This window comes from Bubalus bubalis, chromosome 2 (assembly GCF_019923935.1).
Source record: "Bubalus bubalis isolate 160015118507 breed Murrah chromosome 2, NDDB_SH_1, whole genome shotgun sequence".
Taxonomy (NCBI): Eukaryota; Metazoa; Chordata; class Mammalia; order Artiodactyla; family Bovidae; genus Bubalus; species Bubalus bubalis.
Genome location: NC_059158.1, coordinates 146,016,687 through 146,037,112, shown reverse-complemented (window position 1 = coordinate 146,037,112; position 20,426 = coordinate 146,016,687). Strand labels below are relative to the sequence as shown.

Sequence of the window (20,426 nt, the reverse complement as noted above, 5' to 3'; positions counted from 1 at the left end):
CTGGTATGCTATACTTGGTAACAGCTTTCTTCCCTTCCCCACTCCCTTTCCAGGGCTTCATGGGGTTGCTTCACACATAAAATTACTCGCTCCAAAATCTTTGTCTCTGGGTCTTCAAACCCAGTCTAAGGCTCCAGAATGAGCACATTTTTTACTTTTGAGTCTGTACTAGGATGAGAACTTCCACCGTCCCTTGTTACTGCTGCTGTTGCTACTCAGACAACAGTATGAAGAACTTCCTATTTTTTTTTCAGATCTACAAATTATTCATGTTTTGCCCCATTTACCTTGTCATTTTTCCTGTTTTCTTTCATTCTGTTCCCTTCCCCATCCATCCCCTCTCATGGTCTCCCCATGTATGTACACATAACATATATACATGCTATTATACATATCTATGAAGAAGCAAATGGCAACCCACTCCAGCGTTCTTCCCTGGAGAATCCCGTGGACAGAGGAGCTTGGCGGGCTGCAGTCCTTGGGGTCACAAAAAGTCGGACATGACTGAGCAACTAAGCACATATGTATCTACATATTATTATTTCCTGAACCATCTGAGAGTGAACTGGAGACTTGTGCCTTTTCACCCATAGGTGTTTCAGTCATATTTCTGAAGAACAAGGGTATTCTATTTTATAAGCACAGCACAGTTACCAAAATGATTTCCACTGTTCCTTCTTCCCTTCATGCTTATGCTTTTCGGGGTCAGAGCTATGCTTAGCCACAGAATGCCAGATGGCATTAAGTCACCAATTCTTCCCACTTGAGAACAATATCATTTCCAGAATTAACTTACACAGACAGTGATAGATAAGCCTCTACGGTTCACAGAAGCAGTGAAGACAAGTCACCACCATGGAGCCCAGGCCCTAGCAATCTGTCCTGCCCCACTTCTTCTGTTTGTACTTTATAAGTAGAAGACTCTGTGCTTCATTACAACATCACTGCTGATATGCTCTGGGGTTCTCTGTTCAATGTTGATGAACACATGTTGGTCTGGCATCCTGGTTGAGTCACTGTAGTTCCCATTTGTGCTAAGCCATCTCTACGTATCAGGGTCTCCTGCTGGAAGTCTGAAAGGCACCTCAGATCTAGCATATCCCAGCTTATATTCATGATCTTCCCCTCAAACGAGTCCTCTCCTAGCCTTTCCCCTCTGGGGGAAGGGTACCACCACCCACCCTATTTTGTGTGGATTCACTTTGACACCGGGCTTTACTCCCTCCACCCACACCTCTGTGTGCAACCCATCATTAGGTGCTGTCAGTTCTTCCCACCATTTTCTCCCATCTCCACCAGCATCACCACCACCATCTCTTGCCTCAACTACATAACAAAGACCTTTGACCTGGTTTGCCTTTGCTCCAGCCTCTCCTTAATCTCTTCTCTACAGATTTGAAATGCAAGTTTGATCACATCATTCTCCTGCTAAAACTCACAAATGTTTTCCCATCAGTATTTGAATAAATCTGAATATTCTTAACCATGGGTCTGACTTCTACTTTCTTCTCCTGCAGTCTTTGTTCCAGCCAAGCTGCCCTCTTTCAGTCTCTCTGTTCACCACGTTCCCTCCTACCAAGGTCTCTGCACATGTTGTTCATCTGTCTGGAATATTTCTTATTTCTTCTGTCTAATTTCTTCAGATCACAGCTCCAAGCTCCCTCCCTCCCTTGATTTGGCCCAATTTCTCATTATATTTTCTTGAATGACTTGTCTCTCCTTTTTCTTAATGGGCAGAGTTACAATTTTATGATTTCTCTGTGATTGTACAATTACCCCTCCAGTGGATTACAAGCTCTGTGGTCCAGGGCCTTGTCCTTCAATGCTTATATTCAATGCCTACAGAGTATATTGAACTTGGTAGCCAGTAAATAGCTGTTGAATGAAGGAATAAAGAAGGGCAGACAACTTTCTTAGCTCATCTGTTTAGGCTAATACAGTTGCACAGCTAGCTCTGAACAATTCATAACTGATCTCTGTTTTTTAAAAAAGAGATATGAAAATAAAAGAGTCACCAGTAAAAGGATAAATTAAGGAATTTAAATTGTTGACAAGGTGGAAATTTAAGTGACTCGTCTATAACCAACCCACAGAAGGCAGTCATCACATTATCTTGGCCGTGTTACATGTAGCACATCCGGAAATTACTCATATAAAACATGGGCTTGAAGCTCCGTCTTATATATGGACCTGATTTTGAGGCTGGAAAAAACTGTGAAAGGGTGTTGCACAGTCAAGACCATGTAGCTTAAATTGTCAAAGGCACCAACATATCAGTGGAAAGTGACCAACCATAAACTCCAATCCCGATTTTATAAGCCTATTTCCAGAAGAAAAACCTCACTGTGGCAAACTCCTTCTCAAAACAGCTCAGCATGCTTATTTTCCATCTTAAACCTCTGCTGTGACAGTTACAGCTCTTTCCAGCACCTTCCAAAACCTTGCAAAACCCAGGCTGTCAGAAACTCTCATTTCTGGAAATGGGTCTGTGTTTGCCTCAGATACATGCAAGCAATTAGTGGGCAGAAACATTATCTGAGCAGTCACCACCCTGTCTTCATTTCCAAGCAATGGTCAAGTTTAAAGGCTCTTAATGATGCCCTAGAACATATTGTTGGTGGCAAGTAGCCAATGAGAATTGCCAGGTTCCCACCTATTTAACATGCGATTCCATCTTCAACCATAAGCGTCAGTTTTGCTGACTGTCGAGTCGTACAACCTTCTATTGGGATGAGCCCCAACCACTTCAATCTAGGCTTAATTAAAGACTTGGAATATAAGCAAGAACACATACTGGATGCTTCTCTTTTTGTACCAGCCCTTCCCAATTTGTACCACAAATGTTTGCCTTTGCTAGAAATAATGGAGCTGGACCAAGGTGCTTCCTGGCATAGTGACTGAGGTCATGGGGCCCGTGTCACATAAAATCCAGGGCACAGATGGGCTCGCATGGCACCTCCACAGTAATCGACTGCCAACGCTTTCTTCTCTGGACTTGAAGCAGTAGAGTCAATAGAAGCCTTCCCTCTACGGTTATCTGGCACTTTCATCTCACCATGTCCCCTGAGGATCTGCCGGAACTATACTGGAAAAGAAGCAATGATACTTTCCTGGCTATGAAAATTGCTGAAGTAGAACCAACGAGTGTCTTTTTTGAAATGCTAGCATGACAAAGAAGCGGTCTTTAAAAAACAGCACTGTTTAAAAGATATTTCAGCTGGGAGGACAGTGGTATTTATATATTCTAAGGGGAGCTCTGTGGTTCATGGATGCTGCTCCCAGTAATTTTGAAGTCCATTAGCAGTTTGTTCATTTTAATGTCCCAGAGTTATATACTGCCATAATTTAGGGTGGGGTCTGCTCAGCGAGAGCCACCTTAATAAAGGTGCATCTCTCCAGCCTGCTCACAGCCAGCCTAGCTCGACAACGTGACTTGTAGAGACCCTGTAGGTTTCAGAAGTAGAAAGAGGTGAATTGAATCCACCATCTGCCACATATTCTGTATGCCACTTTGACCATACTACTTTGTGTCACTGAGACTCAGTTTCTTCATCCATCAAATAGTGATAAGACTTTATTTCAGGATTGTTATAGGAAATAAATGAAGTCAAACAGTTAAAATGTCCAATAGAATTCTTAGAGCATAATAAGTACTGCAGATACATAGTCTGCACCCCACACCACCACACAAGTGATTCTGTGAAAGAGCAGTGCAAAGTGCAGTCTGGAGTCTGGGGACCTGATCCACGCACTTGGGGTTTGTAGGTATTCTGCATACACAGCTCTAGGCTGAACTATTTACATCCTTATTTGTGTTCCAAATAGAAACATATACTTATATACTTCAAAATTATATACTTCAAAAATACTTTCTTTTCTCTCATAAATTCCCTGACTAAACAACAATTGTATTATTATTATAATTTTTACTGCTGAGGGTTTCAAAGTGTTGAAAAGACAATGAACATGGATTCATTTTTAATGTCATCTAAGTTATCTTCCTTCCCAGGAACTTATGTTACTCACGAAAAAGGCTGAGGTATTCCAACCTCTCCCTAACTTGTCAGTGTTAGTGGTATACTAAAGGAAAGTAATCAAGTGACCATCCCCAAGAAAAAGAAATGCAAAAAGGCAAAATGGTTGTCTGAGGAGGGCTTACAAATAACTGAGAAAAGAAGAGACATGAAAGGCAAGGGAGAAAAGGGAAGATATACCCATTTGAATGCAGAGTTCCAAAGAGTGGCAAGGAGAGATAAGAAAGCCTTCCTCAGTGATCAATGCAAAGAAATAGAGGAAAACAATAGAATGGGAAAGACTAGAGATCTCTTCAAGAAAATTAGAGATACCAAGGGAATATTTCATGCAAAGATGGGCACAATAAAGGACAGAAATGTCCTAACAGAAGCAGAAGATATGAAGAAGAGGTGGCAAGAATACACAGAAGAACTATACAAAAAAGATCTGCACGACTCAGATAACCACGATGGTGTGATTACTGACCTAGAGCCAGACATCCTGGAATGCGAAGTCAAGTGGGCCTTAGGAAGCATCACTATGAACAAAGCTAGTGGAGGTGATGGAATTCCAGTTGAGCTATTTCAAATCCTAAAAGATGATGCTGTAAAAGTGCTACACTCAATATGCCAGCAAATTTGGAAAACTCAGCAGTGGCCACAGCAATGGAAAAGGTCAGTTTTCATTCCAATCCCAAAGAATGCTCAAACTACTGCACAATTGCACTCATCTCACATGCTAGTAAAGTAATGTTCAAAATTCTCCAAGCCAGGCTTCAACAATATGTGAACTGTGAACTTCCAGATATTCAAGCTGGATCTAGAAAAGGCAGAGGAACCAGAGATCAAATTGCCAACATCTGTTGGATCATCAAAAAAGCGAAAGAGTTCCAGAAAAACATCTACTTCTGCTTTATTGACTATGCCAAAACCACTGACTGTGTGGATCACAAAATATCGTGGAAAATTCTTCAAGAGATGGGAATGCCAGACCACCTGACCTGCCTCTTGAGAAACCTATATGCAGGCCAGGAAGCATCAGTTAGAACTGGATATGGAACAACAGACTGGTTCCAAATCGGGAAAGGTATACGTCAAGGCTATATATCGTGACCCTGCTTATTTAACTTACATGCAGAGTACATCATATGAAATGTTGGGCTGGAAGAAGCACAAGCTGGAACCAAGATTGCTGGGAGAAATATCAATAACCTCAGATATTCAGATGACACCACTCTTACGGCAGAAAGCGAAGAACAACTAAAGAGCCTCTTGATGAAAGTGAAAGAGGACAGTGAAAAAGTTGACTTAAAGCTCAACATTCAGAAAACAAAGATCATGGCATTCGGTCCCATCACTTCATGGCAAATAGATGGAGAAATAGTGGAAACAGTGGCAGAGTTTATTTTTTTTGGCTCCAAAATCACTGCAGATGGTGACTGCAGCCATGAAATTAAAAGACGCTTACTCCTTGGATGAAAAGTTATGACCAACCTAGATAGCATATTTGGAGCAGGAAATGGCAACCCACTCCAGTGTTCTTGCCTGGAGAATCCCAGGGACGGGGGAGCCTGGTGGGTTGCTGTCTATGGGGTTGCACAGAGTCGGACATGACTGAAGCGACTTAGCAGCAGCAGCAGCAGACAGCATATTAAAAAGCAGAGACGTTACTTTGCCAACAAAGGTCCGTCTAGTCAAGGCTATGGTTTTTCCAGTAGTCATGTATGTATGTGAGAGTTGGACTATAAAGAAAGCTGAGCACCGAAGAATTGATGCTTTTGAACTGTGGTGTTGGAGAAGACTCTTGAGAGTCCCTTGGACTGCATGGAGATCCAACCAGTCCATCCTAAAGGAAATCAGTTCTGGGTGTTCATTGGAAGGACTGGTGTTGAAACTGAAACTCCAATACTTTGGCTACTTGATGCAAAGAGCTGACTCATTTGAAAAGACCGTGATGCTGGGAAAGATTGAGGGCAGGAGAAGGGGATGACAGAGGATGAGATGGTTGGATGGCAATATCAATTCAATGGACATGAGTTTGAGTGGAATCCGGGTGTTGATGATGGACAGGGAGGCCTTGTGTGCTGCAGTCCTGGGGTTGCAAAGAGTCGGACACAACTGAGCAACTGAACTCAACTGAACTAACAAATAACAAGTGCTGCAGAGGGTGTGGTGGTGAACCAATGTAAACTGGCACAGCTATCATGAAAAGAATACAGAGGTTCCTCAGAAAACTAAAAATATAGTAGAATTCCCATATGATCCTTCTCTTGGACATAAATATGGACAAAACTACAATTCAAAAATATATATGTACCCCAATGTTCATAGCAGCACTATTCACAATAGCCAAGACATAGAAATAATCTAAATATCCATTAACTGATGAATGTATAACGAAGATATATATACACAATGGAATACTACTCAGTCCTAAAAAAAAGAATGAAATATAGCTATTTGCAGCAACATGAAGTCAACTGGAGATTATTATGCTAAGTGAAGTTAAGTCAGGCAGAGATAGACAAATTTTATATGATATCACTTATATATGTTATCTAAAATATGACACAAATGAATCTGTCTATGAAACAAAAACAGACTCATAGACATAGAGATCAGACTTGTGGTTGCTAAGGGGGGGTGGTGGGTGGGGGAAGGATGTACTGGGAATTAGGGATTAGTAGATGCAAACTATTACATACAGAATGGTAAACAACAAGATCCTACTGTTAGCACAGGGAACTATAGTCAATATCCTGGGATAAACCACAATGGAAAAGAATACAAAAAATGGATGTATATATGTGTATAAGTGAGTCACTTTGCTGTACAGCAGGAATTAACACAACATAGTAAATCAACTATACTTCAATAAAAAAGATTCATTTAAAATGACTCTGGGGATATCAGTACTGTAATGGGTCCTAACGTGTTTTAAATCACTAATATTCTAACTAAATTCATAATGGAGCCCTTCGACTGAATAATTAATATCAAATATCCCAACTGGCATCAAGGATATATTGGCTATGAGGAAATGATAAAAAGTTTGATTAAAATGGACTTTTATTTGAGGAACTAAGTGACATAAAAATGATATGGCAGCAGCATTAACCCCCTGATCTCAGCGGCTTGGCATCTTTAAGACGGTATTATACACTAGGGCTTTTTGCATTTTTCAGGAAGTTTGAGTTGACAATGGAGACATCTTAATCTCCCAAAGAACTAAATTGCTGCTAATTCATCATTTTGTCCCCTGCATTAAGAGTGAGGTGGTGTCAGAGGGGCCAGTCAAATAAGCAGCTGACTCTATGGGGCAGGGGAAGTAGAGATGAGATTTTCAGGGACTGAGGAGAGAAGATGAGAAAGTTGAGTCTGGTGGGGTAAAAGAGCTTCATTGATTTTCAAAAGCATTAAACTCTGTCACATGCAAATGTGGAAAACACACTGGAGACAAGTTCCTCAGCCCAGGTTAGCATTCCTGCAAGTCAGAGCCCTAGTCACAGCCTGGGGTGCTGAGAGGTAGCTTTTCACTGCAAGAATGGGCTACTCAGGTAAAGCTGTGTCACTAGAAAGGTGACTGGAAGACTGGCCATGATTCCTTGGATCTAGATGAAGGACAAAGGGCTCTGTCTACAGACTTGTGAAGAGGAAGTATTTGTAGCTGAAATGGCCTCAAACCCCAGGTGAACATCTGACTGGCTGCCAGGGCTGCGGCGAGCAGGACATATATTCTCGTGAAGCATCCTATTTGACAAACTGGCCTTGTGGCAGAGAGCAGTACTCGATTAGGCAGTGTGGAGACTTTGTCAGCTTATGCAGATCCAGGTGGCCAAATCTCCACCTGCACTGGACACGCACTCCCACACGTACGCACCTAATGTGCTGTGGCTCAAGCTTTCACTGAACTCATTTAATCACCATCAGCCTCAGCAAAGACCAGGACTGTGGCATTGGTGGAGGTCTTTGCAGAACTCAAGGGTCACTGCCATCTGCTTAGCAAGGGCAGAAAGTGAGGCAAGCTTGGCAAACGAAGATTCAATAGCTGTGAACAGAGCGGAGGCTAACTGGAGATGAGAACGAGCCAAGTCAGAGTGTCTTTAAGCAGTGAGGGAAACGTCTCTGTGGACATTATAACCTAGTGGGTGCTGTGCATGTTGCAGGCTTCAAAGTTGGCTGTGCGCTTGTGACTGCAGTCTTCCTGGGGCTAGACAAAGGCAGATGCAGGTGAGAAAGCTGAAACCCATCAAGCAAACCAACTGACACGTTAAAGCGTAAGTCTGCTGTTATGATGTGTTCTTCTAGTCTGGACACAATCGTACCCAGCACAAACTTAGAAGGCGGGTTTATTTTGGGCTCCAAGGAAGCACACATAAGGTGTCTGCTCCTTCTAGAGTTGCTCTTTCTACCTCAAATCAGTTCTAGTGTGTAACTTCTCACACTAAACTCAAGCTGCTTCAACTGTTCAGAGAGAACTTTTTCCCCCTTAAGTAACTCTTGTAAAACGGGTGAGAGCACCATGGGGACTGAAGGCAGATCTGGCCTGAGTAGGTCTTTGTCCCACATCAATCCCGGAAAGGGAGACTCTCTCCTTGGGAGTGCTCATGAAGCTTTGCATCAGAAAATTTATCATCATCTCTTTTCTTCTGGGTAGATATTATTCTTAATCTTAAAGAACCCAAGTACCAATTTGCAGACACTGCTTTTTCAACTCTCAGGAGTGTTCTAACCAAACAGGATTCCCCTCTTGGTGGGCAAAGTCTATTGCTTAATGTTCATCTAGCAATTATGCATTAAACTGTTCATATTTCAGAGGAAGGACCCCAGGGAACGGGAAAAGAATTGATTTTATGACAGCATTGCAGAGATGGTTGAAAGGCATTACCTAAACTGTTCTATTAGTAATGTTCCGTGTCATATGCAAAGATGAATAAGATACGGTCCCTGTCCTCGAAGGCTCTTACACTTTAGTGAGAATGACAAGCAGGTGAGTAAATAACACAGGGTGTGTAATAATCACAGAGTTTGGGTCTGACTCTGAGCTGAATGATCTAAGCACCTTAGATGTTAAATGTACAAACTCGCAGTCAAGGCTGCTCAGGTTCAAATCTCAGCTCTGCTGCTTCTAACTGTTGAACCTGGGCAATTTCACTGAATCTCTCTCTGCCTGTGTCCTTGCTTATAAAATGAAGATAATAATAGGGATGCTATTGAGTCACAGGATTGCTGTGCACGTTAAATCAGTCAGTGGATACAAACCATTTAGAACAGGGCCTGGTACATAGTAAGTGCTCAGCAGTGGGTAACTATTTGGACTTCTGGATTTCTACTGACTCTAGGGAAAAGGAACATCCTCATAGAAAAATCAATACTTTGGAAAATAGTGCTCTGAAATAAATGGTAAAAAAAGGGAGGCATTCTTTCCTGCAACTTAGTTATATAAAAACAAAATCTCATCTGTGTACTGGTGTAATTAAAACTCACTGTATACATGGTCCTATGTTAGGTCCTGTTGATAGGTGCAAAAATGATGGGTATAGAACAATATCCTTTGTTTCAAGGAATTTATAATCTAATAGTGGTGGAAAGGGTCAGTGAAGAATCAAAATGTAGTCTAAGATGTTTTCAATGGCACTGGTGAAGTGGTAAACTAATGTTATGGAAGTTAAAAGGAGGAAGAACTAAAGAAAGATGGCAGAGGGCTTGGGTTTTAGCATGGGGGCTTTGAGGTATTAGAGGCTTCCTAGTGCCTCAGCAGCAAAGAATCTGCCTGCAATGCAGGAGATGCTGGTTCGATCCCTGGGTTGGGAAGATCCCCTGGAAGAGGGCACGGCAACTCTCTCCAGTATTCTTGTCTAGAGAATCCCATGGACAGAAAAGCCTGGCTGGCTGCAGTCCATAGGGTTGCAAAGAGTCAGACATGACTGAAGCGACTGAGCCCACATGCGTGCACTTTGAGGTATCTTGGAGATAGAAGGACGGGTACTTAAGCAGGCAGTGAGATACGAAGATTAGCCAGGTTCATTTTGGATTCATCATCATAGTGATGAGAATTGAATCTATAAGAATGGCGGAGGGACTTCCCTAGTGGTTCAGTGGTAAATAATCTACCTGCCAATGCGGGGAACATGGGTTTGACCCCTGGTCCAGGAAGATTCCACATGCCATGGGGTAACTAAGCCCATGTGCCGCAGCTACTGAGCCTGCGTGTCCTTGAGCCGTGCTCTGGAACAAGAGAAGCCACGGGAATGAGAAGCCTGTGCACCGCAACTAAAGGGCAGCTACTGCTTGCTGCAACTAGAGGAAGCCTGTACACAGTGACAAAGACGCAGTGCAGCCTCAATAGCAAGAAAATAAAATTTAAAAATTAAAGTTTAAAAAGAAGAGAATGGAGGAGGCAGCTCAGAGAGACTCTATATAGAAAACAGGGCTAGAAAGAATAAATATATGTATAACTGAATCACTTTGCTGTACCCCTGAAACTAACACAATATTATAAATCAACTACACTCCAATATTACAAAAAAAGAAAAGAACTGGAGGCAGAGTCAGCTGGGAGCATCAGTGGCATGGTCAGAAGCCTGGGGCAAGAGGTGAGAGTTCAGAGGCTGGTGTGGAAAGAGAGCCAATTTTTTTCCGAAAAAGAAGCAAAATGAGGATTTGAGGAGGAAGGAGGGTTGAGGGAAGATCTCTGTTTTCTCTGATGGAATAAAATCAAGTTCCTGGGGTCGGCCTGCCACCTGAGCCTGGCTCAGCTACGAGTCCTGACAGCTGGAGGCTTGGTCAGCGTGTCAGGTCCTGAGCCGACAGGAGTATCTCTTGTCATATCCCAGGACGTCCCCAAACTGGTCAATAGCGGGCCCCTCCCTTACCATATCTGTCCTGCGACAAGAACATCGTGTCCAGCCTTGCTGGTTAATTCACAATGGTAGGTTCCACCACTCAGGAGACACTGGGTCTGAATCTAAGCCTTGTTGGCCAGGGGCTGTGGCCTCTTACCTAGACCTGAGTTAGCTCCCATGTCCCTGACGTGAGCTCCCTATGTATAAGAACAGCAGGCCACTTTAGTTTGTAATGTCCCCTTCATGATCATCTGGACTTGGGTCTTTCTTTAAGAGCTGGCTGATCCCTCAGCCTCAGTTATGCCCCCAGCATATCTCCCTGAGCCATTGGCTCTCCTTTTCTGCACGCTGGGGAACTCCCAGCGAACTGTGCAGCTGAGCCTCTGCATTCACGGTTGTAAGCACAGGGAGGAAAGCCACTGCCAAGGGCTTAATGATACAGACAAGAGAGAGATAGCTGATGATGTAGGGTCCCTGAAAAGCCAGTGAGAATGAGCTCTGCTATACAGGTCTGACTCATTAAAAAGGGAACACATCATTCCCAGAGAGAAAATTAAAAAGAACTAACAATATTTAAAAAAAAAAATCCTTAAAATACGTCAGCCAGCTTCTTCACTAAGGGTTTTGCTTGAATCACTGAATTTAATACTTATACAAGCATTATACAGAGTCCCTAATATCATCCCCAATTTGCAGATTAAAAAACTGAGCCTGGACCAGTTGGATACTTGCCCAAGATCCCACAGGTGAGAAGTGATGGATGGGGCTATAATTATGGCCTGACTCCAAATCCATGCCTTCACATCTCCCCTTGGGAAGTGTGTGTTGGTGAAGACAGAGCGAGTTTGACCGGCAGGGAGCTGAAGCTGAGGAACTAAGGTTGAATGTCTCGAGGTCGTAAAGAAAAGGAAGTGAGATCATCTCTAGAGACTGGGCCTGGGGGGCTTAGTCATCTTTGCAGAACTTAACGGGAGCAGAAAAGGGTTGGAACGGCCACTGTGGGACAGTCAAGGGAGTTGACAGCACGACTAAAAGGAATTCTGGACAGCAGCAGGGGCCCAGCTGGGGCTGGATAATGTGAATTTTGTAGTGGAACCAATGAACGCTTTTCTGAGTTTCTCCAGCAACCTTTCATCGCCCTTGCATGCAGGACCACAGAAGAGATGGAGAGCCTTTTTGCTCCCTCCTCAGGACTCAACACTTGATTACAAGCCCGGAAGAGCAACATCATGTGCTGATGCACTGAGCCATCTGCAGAGAAGGGATAATGGGGTCCCGTGGGGGTTGGGGATGGGCCAGGTGGGAATGATGGAGGCTGGAGATGGGAGAGGAGAGAGTTTACTGCCGAACGGCCGGACCAGGAGGAGGTCTGTAAAATCAGAATGGGGCCTGGGAGAATTGAAAGAGGCTGGGAGGCTGAAGTGAAAAAGAAGCTGTTTGCAAAAATACATACATTGTTGTTCACACGTTATAGCAGCCCAGGAAACAGCCACTTCCCTGCTCACCCAGGGTGAGTAATAATTTGTGTCAGGCAAGAATAGGGGGAGGCTGATTTCCCTCTGTTTACTACCAAAGAAAAGTGGGGGCCGGACGGCCTGGGTAAAACGCTGGCCTTGGGAAAACCCTGACGCTCTCTAACGAGGTTGTATTACAACCACGCTCTGCTTTCCAAAACAGCACCCTCAGGAGAAAAGAAATAAAGTCATTTTTCTTCAGAGGTAAAAGATTTAACATTGCTTAACAATAACACTTAACATCGCTTAGCCCTTAGCCTTAGGCAACCCCGTAACTACCGAGTGCTGGGAACCGTCTTTTTTCCTGAGCAGGCTGGGGCTCCGGCGTTATTTGGTCAAGTGTCACTGAGCCTGGCAGCAGGCTGTACGGGCCTCCTTTAAAATGAGAGTTCCATGAAAACATACTAGGGTGGCCCTTGACTAGGGCTCCTCACCAACTCCATGCACAGGGGGGCATTTTCTCTGTGGATGGCTCCAAATCTGACATATAAATCAACACTATTAAGTTTATCTTAAAACTCCTGTGATGTTCTCCACAAACAGCACAGGAGCCAAATCAGTAAGCAGCATGTTAAGTCCCCAATAAGGTTGGCCACTGACTTCCTATAAGTAGAATTATTCCTATTTTTAATTAAAAATTTAGCTCCATAAATATTTTAAAGCTCCCCACCTCTGTGACTAAGAGGGGATTCGGTGCCTACAGAGATGTGGTCCCCTCACTCCCCTGACAAAGGAGCAGTGGAACTGGTATGATTCAATTGAATGGACAGTATAATCTCTTGGGGCAGGTTGGGGGCCGGGGGGGGCTGAGGAAACCAGGGTAAAGGTCACCGGCACACAGAAGCCGGTAGTCGGTCTCCTGCCTTAGGCATTTGCATCTTGTTGGGTAAATATGGACCCCCCTCAATGGATTAGAGCACACGGGTGGGGATTCTCTTCATCTCCCCCTTAGATGTTGAGATGGAAACTCAAGTTTGAGCCCCTGCATTAAAAAAAACCGGTGCCAGGGACAGCTCACGCACTTGATCTGAGCCTTATTTATTCTCCATCATGACTCCTTCTTACCAGGAATCTAAAAAGGTACGTCAGCACCTGTAGCCCATCACTTTTGCCACTGTGTTACGTGTGTGAGTGGACTGTTTGTCAAAACTGTTTTCAGTATAAGATGTTTCGCTTTGGGCTACAGTTATATTCTTAAGGCTGGCAGGATTCTGTCGATCCATATATTGTGATGGCGGCCCCTAGAGTCACAAACAGCATCAACGTATTGCCTCTGTCCAAAAACTTCCTCCAAGACATTTAACCCTAAAACAGATGTGTTTTGAGTCAGCCATGATTGCGCGTTTCAGGGTTTATTAGTAAACCTAAATAGGAGTTGGAAATTCAGAGGACTTTATGGTCATTATTACTTATCTAAGCATTGGTTGCACTCTCACAAAAAGTGGATCTGCTACCTCCTGTCCTAGACAGTGGGTCCTGAGGATGAACTGGCCACAGTGTCTCCAGTCTCCAGATTCTCAGGGCCTTATATGTAGTAGATGATCAATAGATACTTGAGGAAGTAATGAATGAGTGAAATTTACAGAATTTCTGTACTTATAAATGCTATTTCTGTGCTTTTGATTTGTACCCAAAAAAATCCATTTCTGCAGTCTGAGTACAAGTTGGCCAGGAAAGACATTAAACTGTTTCCAGTTTTCCTTTTTCTTCCTTTTCTAAGAACAGTACTTTCCATCTGCCTTAACCACAATTTCCACACACTTCAATATTGAAAGCCAGAAATTTTATATTTAAAATGAGTTTTGGAGACTACTTCTATTTTTTAAAATGAAAACAAAATACTAGGCCAGGGGAAAAAAATCAGAAGAGGAAAGAAATCGAGGATGAGAAAAATAACTTATGAGACAACATATAAAAAGAGAAATCAGGGAGACAAAATATAGTTGTACAGAAGCTTTTAAAATATCGTATTTTGGGCATCCTGCTCAATCAGTGTTCAACATTGCTTCTCTGCTAGATCTGAGATTTTATTACTTTTGAAAATCAACATACTATTTATAAGAGCAGATGGTCACTTACGCTATGCCTGTTGTAATATTCAGGATGTTATTCTTGTCAATTCACACACAGAAATATAGTCAACACGCAACTCAAAACGGTAACCCAGCCGTGAGCTAGCACTTTAACAATGCAGTTTGATGATGGAAAAGCTCTCCTTAGGGTCCACCTGCACCCCTGTTTTTAAAAGGGGACATTCTGGGTGCTTGGGGCTGGTGCACTGGGACGACCCAGAGGGATGCTATGATACGGGAAGGGAAGAGGGAGGAGGGTTCAGGATGGAGAACACATGTATACCCGTGGCGGATTCATTTTGATATATGGCAAAACCAATACAATATTGTAAAGTTAAAAAATAAAATAAAAACAAAAACAAACAAACAAACAAAAAAAGGGGACATTCTGTACTATTTTAGTTTTCTGGCTGGCATTAACATTTCTTTGTTTTTGTTTTTCAAACTCACACATTCTCACACTCAACTCACTTAACTCCTATAGTCTATGTCATCCTGGAAAGGCTTCTCCTTTGTCATGTGTCACTGATTGCAGACTAAAATTCTTCTTCATCTCCCCGATAAGAGGACAAACCTTTGAGAATGGTATCTCATTTTCAGGGTGTCTAGTTATAGCATAAGTGGCTTTTGTTAGGCCAGAACCGCCAAGCGAACCTTCCCACCCAGATGTCTCTTCCCTTCAATGGGTCAGTGCCTCTCAGCAATATTTGCCTTTCCCCCAAAGAACTGAGAAAGGTTCTAAATCAAGCGAAAAACACTTTCCCAGGTTCACATTTCTCTCCTGCTTTTTAACACCCACGGGAAGCTCCAAGGTTAAAGCTGGCATGCCCTTCCTCATGGGTAATTCCTAGGACAGAGGATTTACTATTTTATTGTCTCTAAGCTGGGTGCAGGCTGTTCAATACCACTTTTATAGCAATGGCTTAGGATTTCCATTCAGAATCCAATATTCTTGCTGACATGTTCAATTGCAATGATATACTATTTTCTTCCCTTAAAAAATAACCCACAAGTGTTTCAATTATTAGCACAGTTGTGAGGATGGCACGAGGGTTGCGGCAGGCGGTGGTAAGGCAAAATTATAACATATTCCTTATTTCAAAGCCAGATTCCTATTTCATGGAGATTTTTCTAAAGACTTTATGTGTGGGTGAGAAGGTGAGGGGAGACCCCTTGGTGATGTACCTGGGTAAGGAGGCGTACTGTCGCTCCATCCCCTCAAAGCGGAGGTTGTGTGCGTTCCCATCTGGACCCTTTCCAGACACCTGTGGAGAAAAAAGTAATTAGAGATGAAGATCCATTATGCACCCTGGTTACTGACAATGCATCTCAAAATTATAATCAGTGCACAAATGCTGCTGCTGCCTGCCAAAAATCAACCATGGAAAAGCAAGCAAGAACTCAATATCGTTATAGGAATTGATGATCAAGCCACAAACATGGCATTTAACAACAAAGTCACTTCTTTCAAAAAAGGGTCATTGTCAAACTGACTCCTCCTTGTCACCATGCCAGGGGTATTCTGTAGATTTTTATGACCGCTTTTATTTCCTTTTAAAATAGGCTTTAGTTTTCAGAGCAGCTTTAGACTTCCAGGAAAATTGAGAAGATAGTACAGAGAGTTCTCACATATCTGAAACTCAATTTCTCTATGACTAACATCTCATATTCATATGGTACATTTCTTACAATTTGTAAATCAATAGTAACACTGTATTGATAACTAACATCCATAGTTTATTCAGATTTTACCTAATTTTTTTTCTTTGTTCAGGATCCCATTCAGGGCACCATATTACACAGAGTCATCATGTCTCCTTAGGCCTCTCTTGGCTGGGACAAGAATGTATATTTAAAAGTACATTTTCATGAAACCTTTCTTTACTGCCCGGGACTGGCAGCAACCACCTAGTTCTTCCACAGATTCTCTGAAGCCCTCTCTGATCATCTGAACCTCCCTGAGCTCTGTCAGAGACATGACGAACAACCAGAGACGTGACAAACTCCTTTCTATCTAGTGTTGGTCTTTGTTGGTTTTGTCCCTTTCAATGTATTATACTTCCTGTGTCCACCTCTCTTCAGGTCTCTTCCACAAGTCTCAGATTCTGATGGGCACTGAGTGACTTGGCCCCAGTAGGTTCTCAATAAAATGTGTTAGCTTCATGGATATGACTTTACATATAGTTTTTGCATATCTATTGTAACAACTAAAAACACATATGGGATAAACACATACATGTAATTTGAAGGTACTTGTTGACTGATCAATTGCTCGCCTGTCTATGTCAACACATGTGGAGTTTTGGCCACCTGTGTGCTCGCTCTTGTGCTGGGGTAGCCCTCATATAATGGGTATGGAAGGGGGAAGCATAAAACACAGGAAGTCACAGTGTCAAGGTTGTAGAGAAAAATTTTCTAGGTAGTACTAAATCTGGAATTATTTTCTTCCTACCAGAAGTCCCGGATCTCAAGGAAACCACCATCCCAGCTTGGGTGGTGTGTGGAGGGAGGGTTTGTTGGGGGGAGATATTGCAAAAGAAGTGTATACTCACATTTAGAGTAAGAAAGATGATTTCTGGTGTCAAATGATTACAGGAGGCACTTAAAGAGTGCCTATGTAAAACCTCTTTATATTTTATCAATATATGGAACAGGAGGAGCTGGAATTATTTGAGAGGATGACAGCCCAGTAGCTACCTAGGTAGGATGAAGACTGTACATATAGACTTGGAAGCAGCTACAGAGAGACAGAAATCTCTGCATTAGGATAAAGCCCTGATTTAAATGGCTGACCTTTTAAACAAAGACTAAGGGCAAGGATGGTATCAGACAATTAGGGGATAAACAAATGGCACTAAAAAAGAAGCGATTGATTAAAGTATTGTCCTCAGTCACGCCTGTCTAAGGTTTGTTTGGACCTATTTTTTATGGAGGAAGAATTAATGTAAATACCAGAACTGCATTGAAGATGATTAGAAAGATGGGTATGGGTATATATATTAGAAGATGTTAGAAAAACACTATGCTTATGTATTAGTGTGACTTTAGACATTTACAGCTAATCCTTTTCAAGTGGTCACCAAACTTCAAGTTAATATTTTCAGGGTTCTTATCTGATCTGGCATGGCCTAATGGGGGCAGTTAACATTCTGGTGTCTTGAGAGACTGTGCCCTTATGCAGTGGTTTGTCTGGTAAGTTGCTGGCATGCTAGATTATATTAAATGTAGGATGATGCTTATCTTTAAGAAACTTTTAGTCTTGTTGGGAAAACGAGGATCAGAAATGAAATATTTAAAGAATGTTGTAGGACAGTGTATGAACCAATGTCACTCAGGATGTTACTACCAGGAGCTCAGAGGAAGGTGTTAGGAAAAACTTCACGGAGGTAGAAGAACAAAGGCCAGGCTTCAAAAGATGGATGGGATGCTTATACATCAGAAATTACACTGTTCTTGAAAACAGAATGGATATTTCTCAAAAAACTAAAAATAGCGTTACCATATGATCCAGCAATCCCACTCCTGGGCATATATATGGAAAAGACGGAAGTTCTAATTCGAAAAGATACAGGCACGGCACTCCAGTGTTCACTGTTTACAATAGCCAAGACATGGAAGCACCTTAACTGTCTAGACAGATGAATGGATAAAGAAGGTGTGGTGTACACTTACACAAACACATATACACACAGACACACTGGAATAGTACTTGGTCATAAAATGAATGAAATAGTGCCGCATGTGCAACATAGAAGGACCTAGAGATGATCATACTAAGTGAAGTCAGTCGGATGGAAAAAGACAAATAGGATAGGATATCATTTATATGCAGAATGTACAAAATGATACTAATGAACTTATTTACAAAACAGAAACAGACTCAGAGACATAGAAAACAAACTTATGGTGACCAAAGGAGAAGTAGAGGAGGGATAAATTGGGAGTATGAAATTAGGATAAACAAGGATTTACTGTAAAGCATAGGGAACTATATTAATATCTTACAATAAGCTAAATTCGGAGAGGGCAGTGGCACCCCACTCCAGTACTCTTGCCTGGAAAATCCATGGACGGAGGAGCCTGGAGAAAACAGACATACACTTATCTTTGTATAATCAAATCAGTGTATCACTATGTTATACACCTGAAGCTAACACGATGTTGTAGAGCAACTAGACTTCAATTAAAAATTATTCCATTCTTCTCCAGTTGTATATGTATTTGTGTGCTTCTCTGTTGACACCAAAGCATCTTTAATGTAGTCATTCAATTTGTAATTATTAAACACCTTCCTTATTTTAATGCCATGCGAGGCACCACATTCAAAGCAATGAACAGGGGCTTGAATTCGTCATTGCTTTAAATATAAAGGAGACAGGCCTGCAAACAATTATGGTGCAATGAGATCACTGCTGGAGTGTCAGTCTGAAGAAGGAGGCGACGGGAGTCTGAGTTAACAGATACCAGAGTCCACCTGGGAGAGCTGAAGACAGCTTCATACAGGTGTTGAAGTTTCCTCTAAAACTTGAATACGAATGAGGAGGAATCGTTTAGGAGGAGGAGGGGGTGGGCGTAGCAGGAGAAGGCATTCTTGGTAGAGAGAACAAAAGCGAAACAACACGGAAGCCTAAAAGGAGCGCTGTGTTTCCAGGGAATGTCAACATTTTGGTAAAAGAAGAGAGACTGTAAGGAAAAGGATATTAGTAATGGTAGCAACAATATCACTGGTACTATTAATATTATTATGGTTACTATTATGGTTATTGCCACTAGTGCAATTTTTTAAATCAATTTTATTTTTTAGAGCAGTTTTAGGTTTTAATCAAAATTGACAGGAAGGTATGGAGAGTTCCCATATATTTAATACATCATGAATTGTGCTCTTGGTATCATATCTAAAAAGTCATCACCAAACTTAAGATCATCTGGATTTTTTCCCCATGTTATCTTCTAGGAGTTTTGGAAGATAGTTTTACCTCTTACATTTAGGTCTGTGATAATTTTTGTGAAGACTGTAAGGTCTTTGTCTAGATTTTTTTTTTTTTTTTGCATATGCATGTCCAATTGTTTCAACATTCAGAACACGAAGATCATGGCATCCGGTCCCACCACTTCATGGGAAATAGATGGGGAAACAGTGGAAACAGTGTCAGACTTTGTTTTTCTGGGCTCCAAAATCACTACAGATGGTGACTGCAGCCATGAAATTAAAAGACGCTTACTCCTTGGAAGGAAAGTTATGACCAACCTAGATAGCATATTCAAAAGCAGAGACATTACTTTGCCAACAAAGGTTCGTCTAGTCAAGGCTATGGTTTTTCCAGTGGTCATGTATGGATGTGAGAGTTGGACTGTGAAGAAGGCTGAGCGCCAAAGAATTGATGCTTTTGAACTGTGGTGTTGGAGAAGACTCTTGAGAGTCCCTTGGACTGCAAGGAGATCCAACCAGTCCATTCTGAAGATCAGCCCTGGGATTTCTTTGGAAGAAATGATGCTAAAGCTGAAACTCCAGTACTTTGGCCATCTCATGCGAAGAGTTGATTCATTGGAAAAGACCCTGATGCTGGGAGGGATTGGGGGCAAGAGGAGAAGGGGACGACAGAGGATGAGATGGCTGGATGGCATCACTGACTTGATGGACGTCTCAGTGAACTCCGGGAGTTGGTGATGGACAGGGAGGCCTGGCGTGCTGCGATTCATGGGGTCGCAAAGAGTCAGACATGACTGAGTGATCTGATCTGATTCTGTCCAATTGTTTCAGTACCATTTGTTGAAAAGACTATTTTTGCTCTATTATATTGTCTTTGAAACTTTGTCAAAGATCACTTGACTGTATTTATATTGCTCTATTTCTGGGCTCTCTGTTGTGTTCCATTGATTTATTTGTTAATTCTTTCACCAACACCACGCTGTTTTGGTTGTTGTATCATTACAGTAAGTCCTGAAGTTGGGTAATGTCAGTCCTCCAACTTTGTTCTTCTC

At 42.2% G+C, this 20,426-nt stretch overlaps 1 protein-coding gene across 5 annotated transcripts in view; it reads right to left on the bottom strand.

Annotated features, from left to right (window-relative positions):
- The window catches only part of PARD3B (par-3 family cell polarity regulator beta), a 1,152,086-nt gene that overhangs the window by 55,883 nt on the left and 1,075,777 nt on the right, over positions 1-20,426 (bottom strand). For all 5 annotated transcript variants that reach the window (XM_025261969.3, XM_044924795.2, XM_044924794.2 and 2 more), the window contains one exon: positions 15,630-15,709. In XM_025261969.3, coding sequence (XP_025117754.1) covers positions 15,630-15,709 — 80 coding nt within the window. The remainder of the gene's footprint in view (positions 1-15,629; positions 15,710-20,426) is intronic.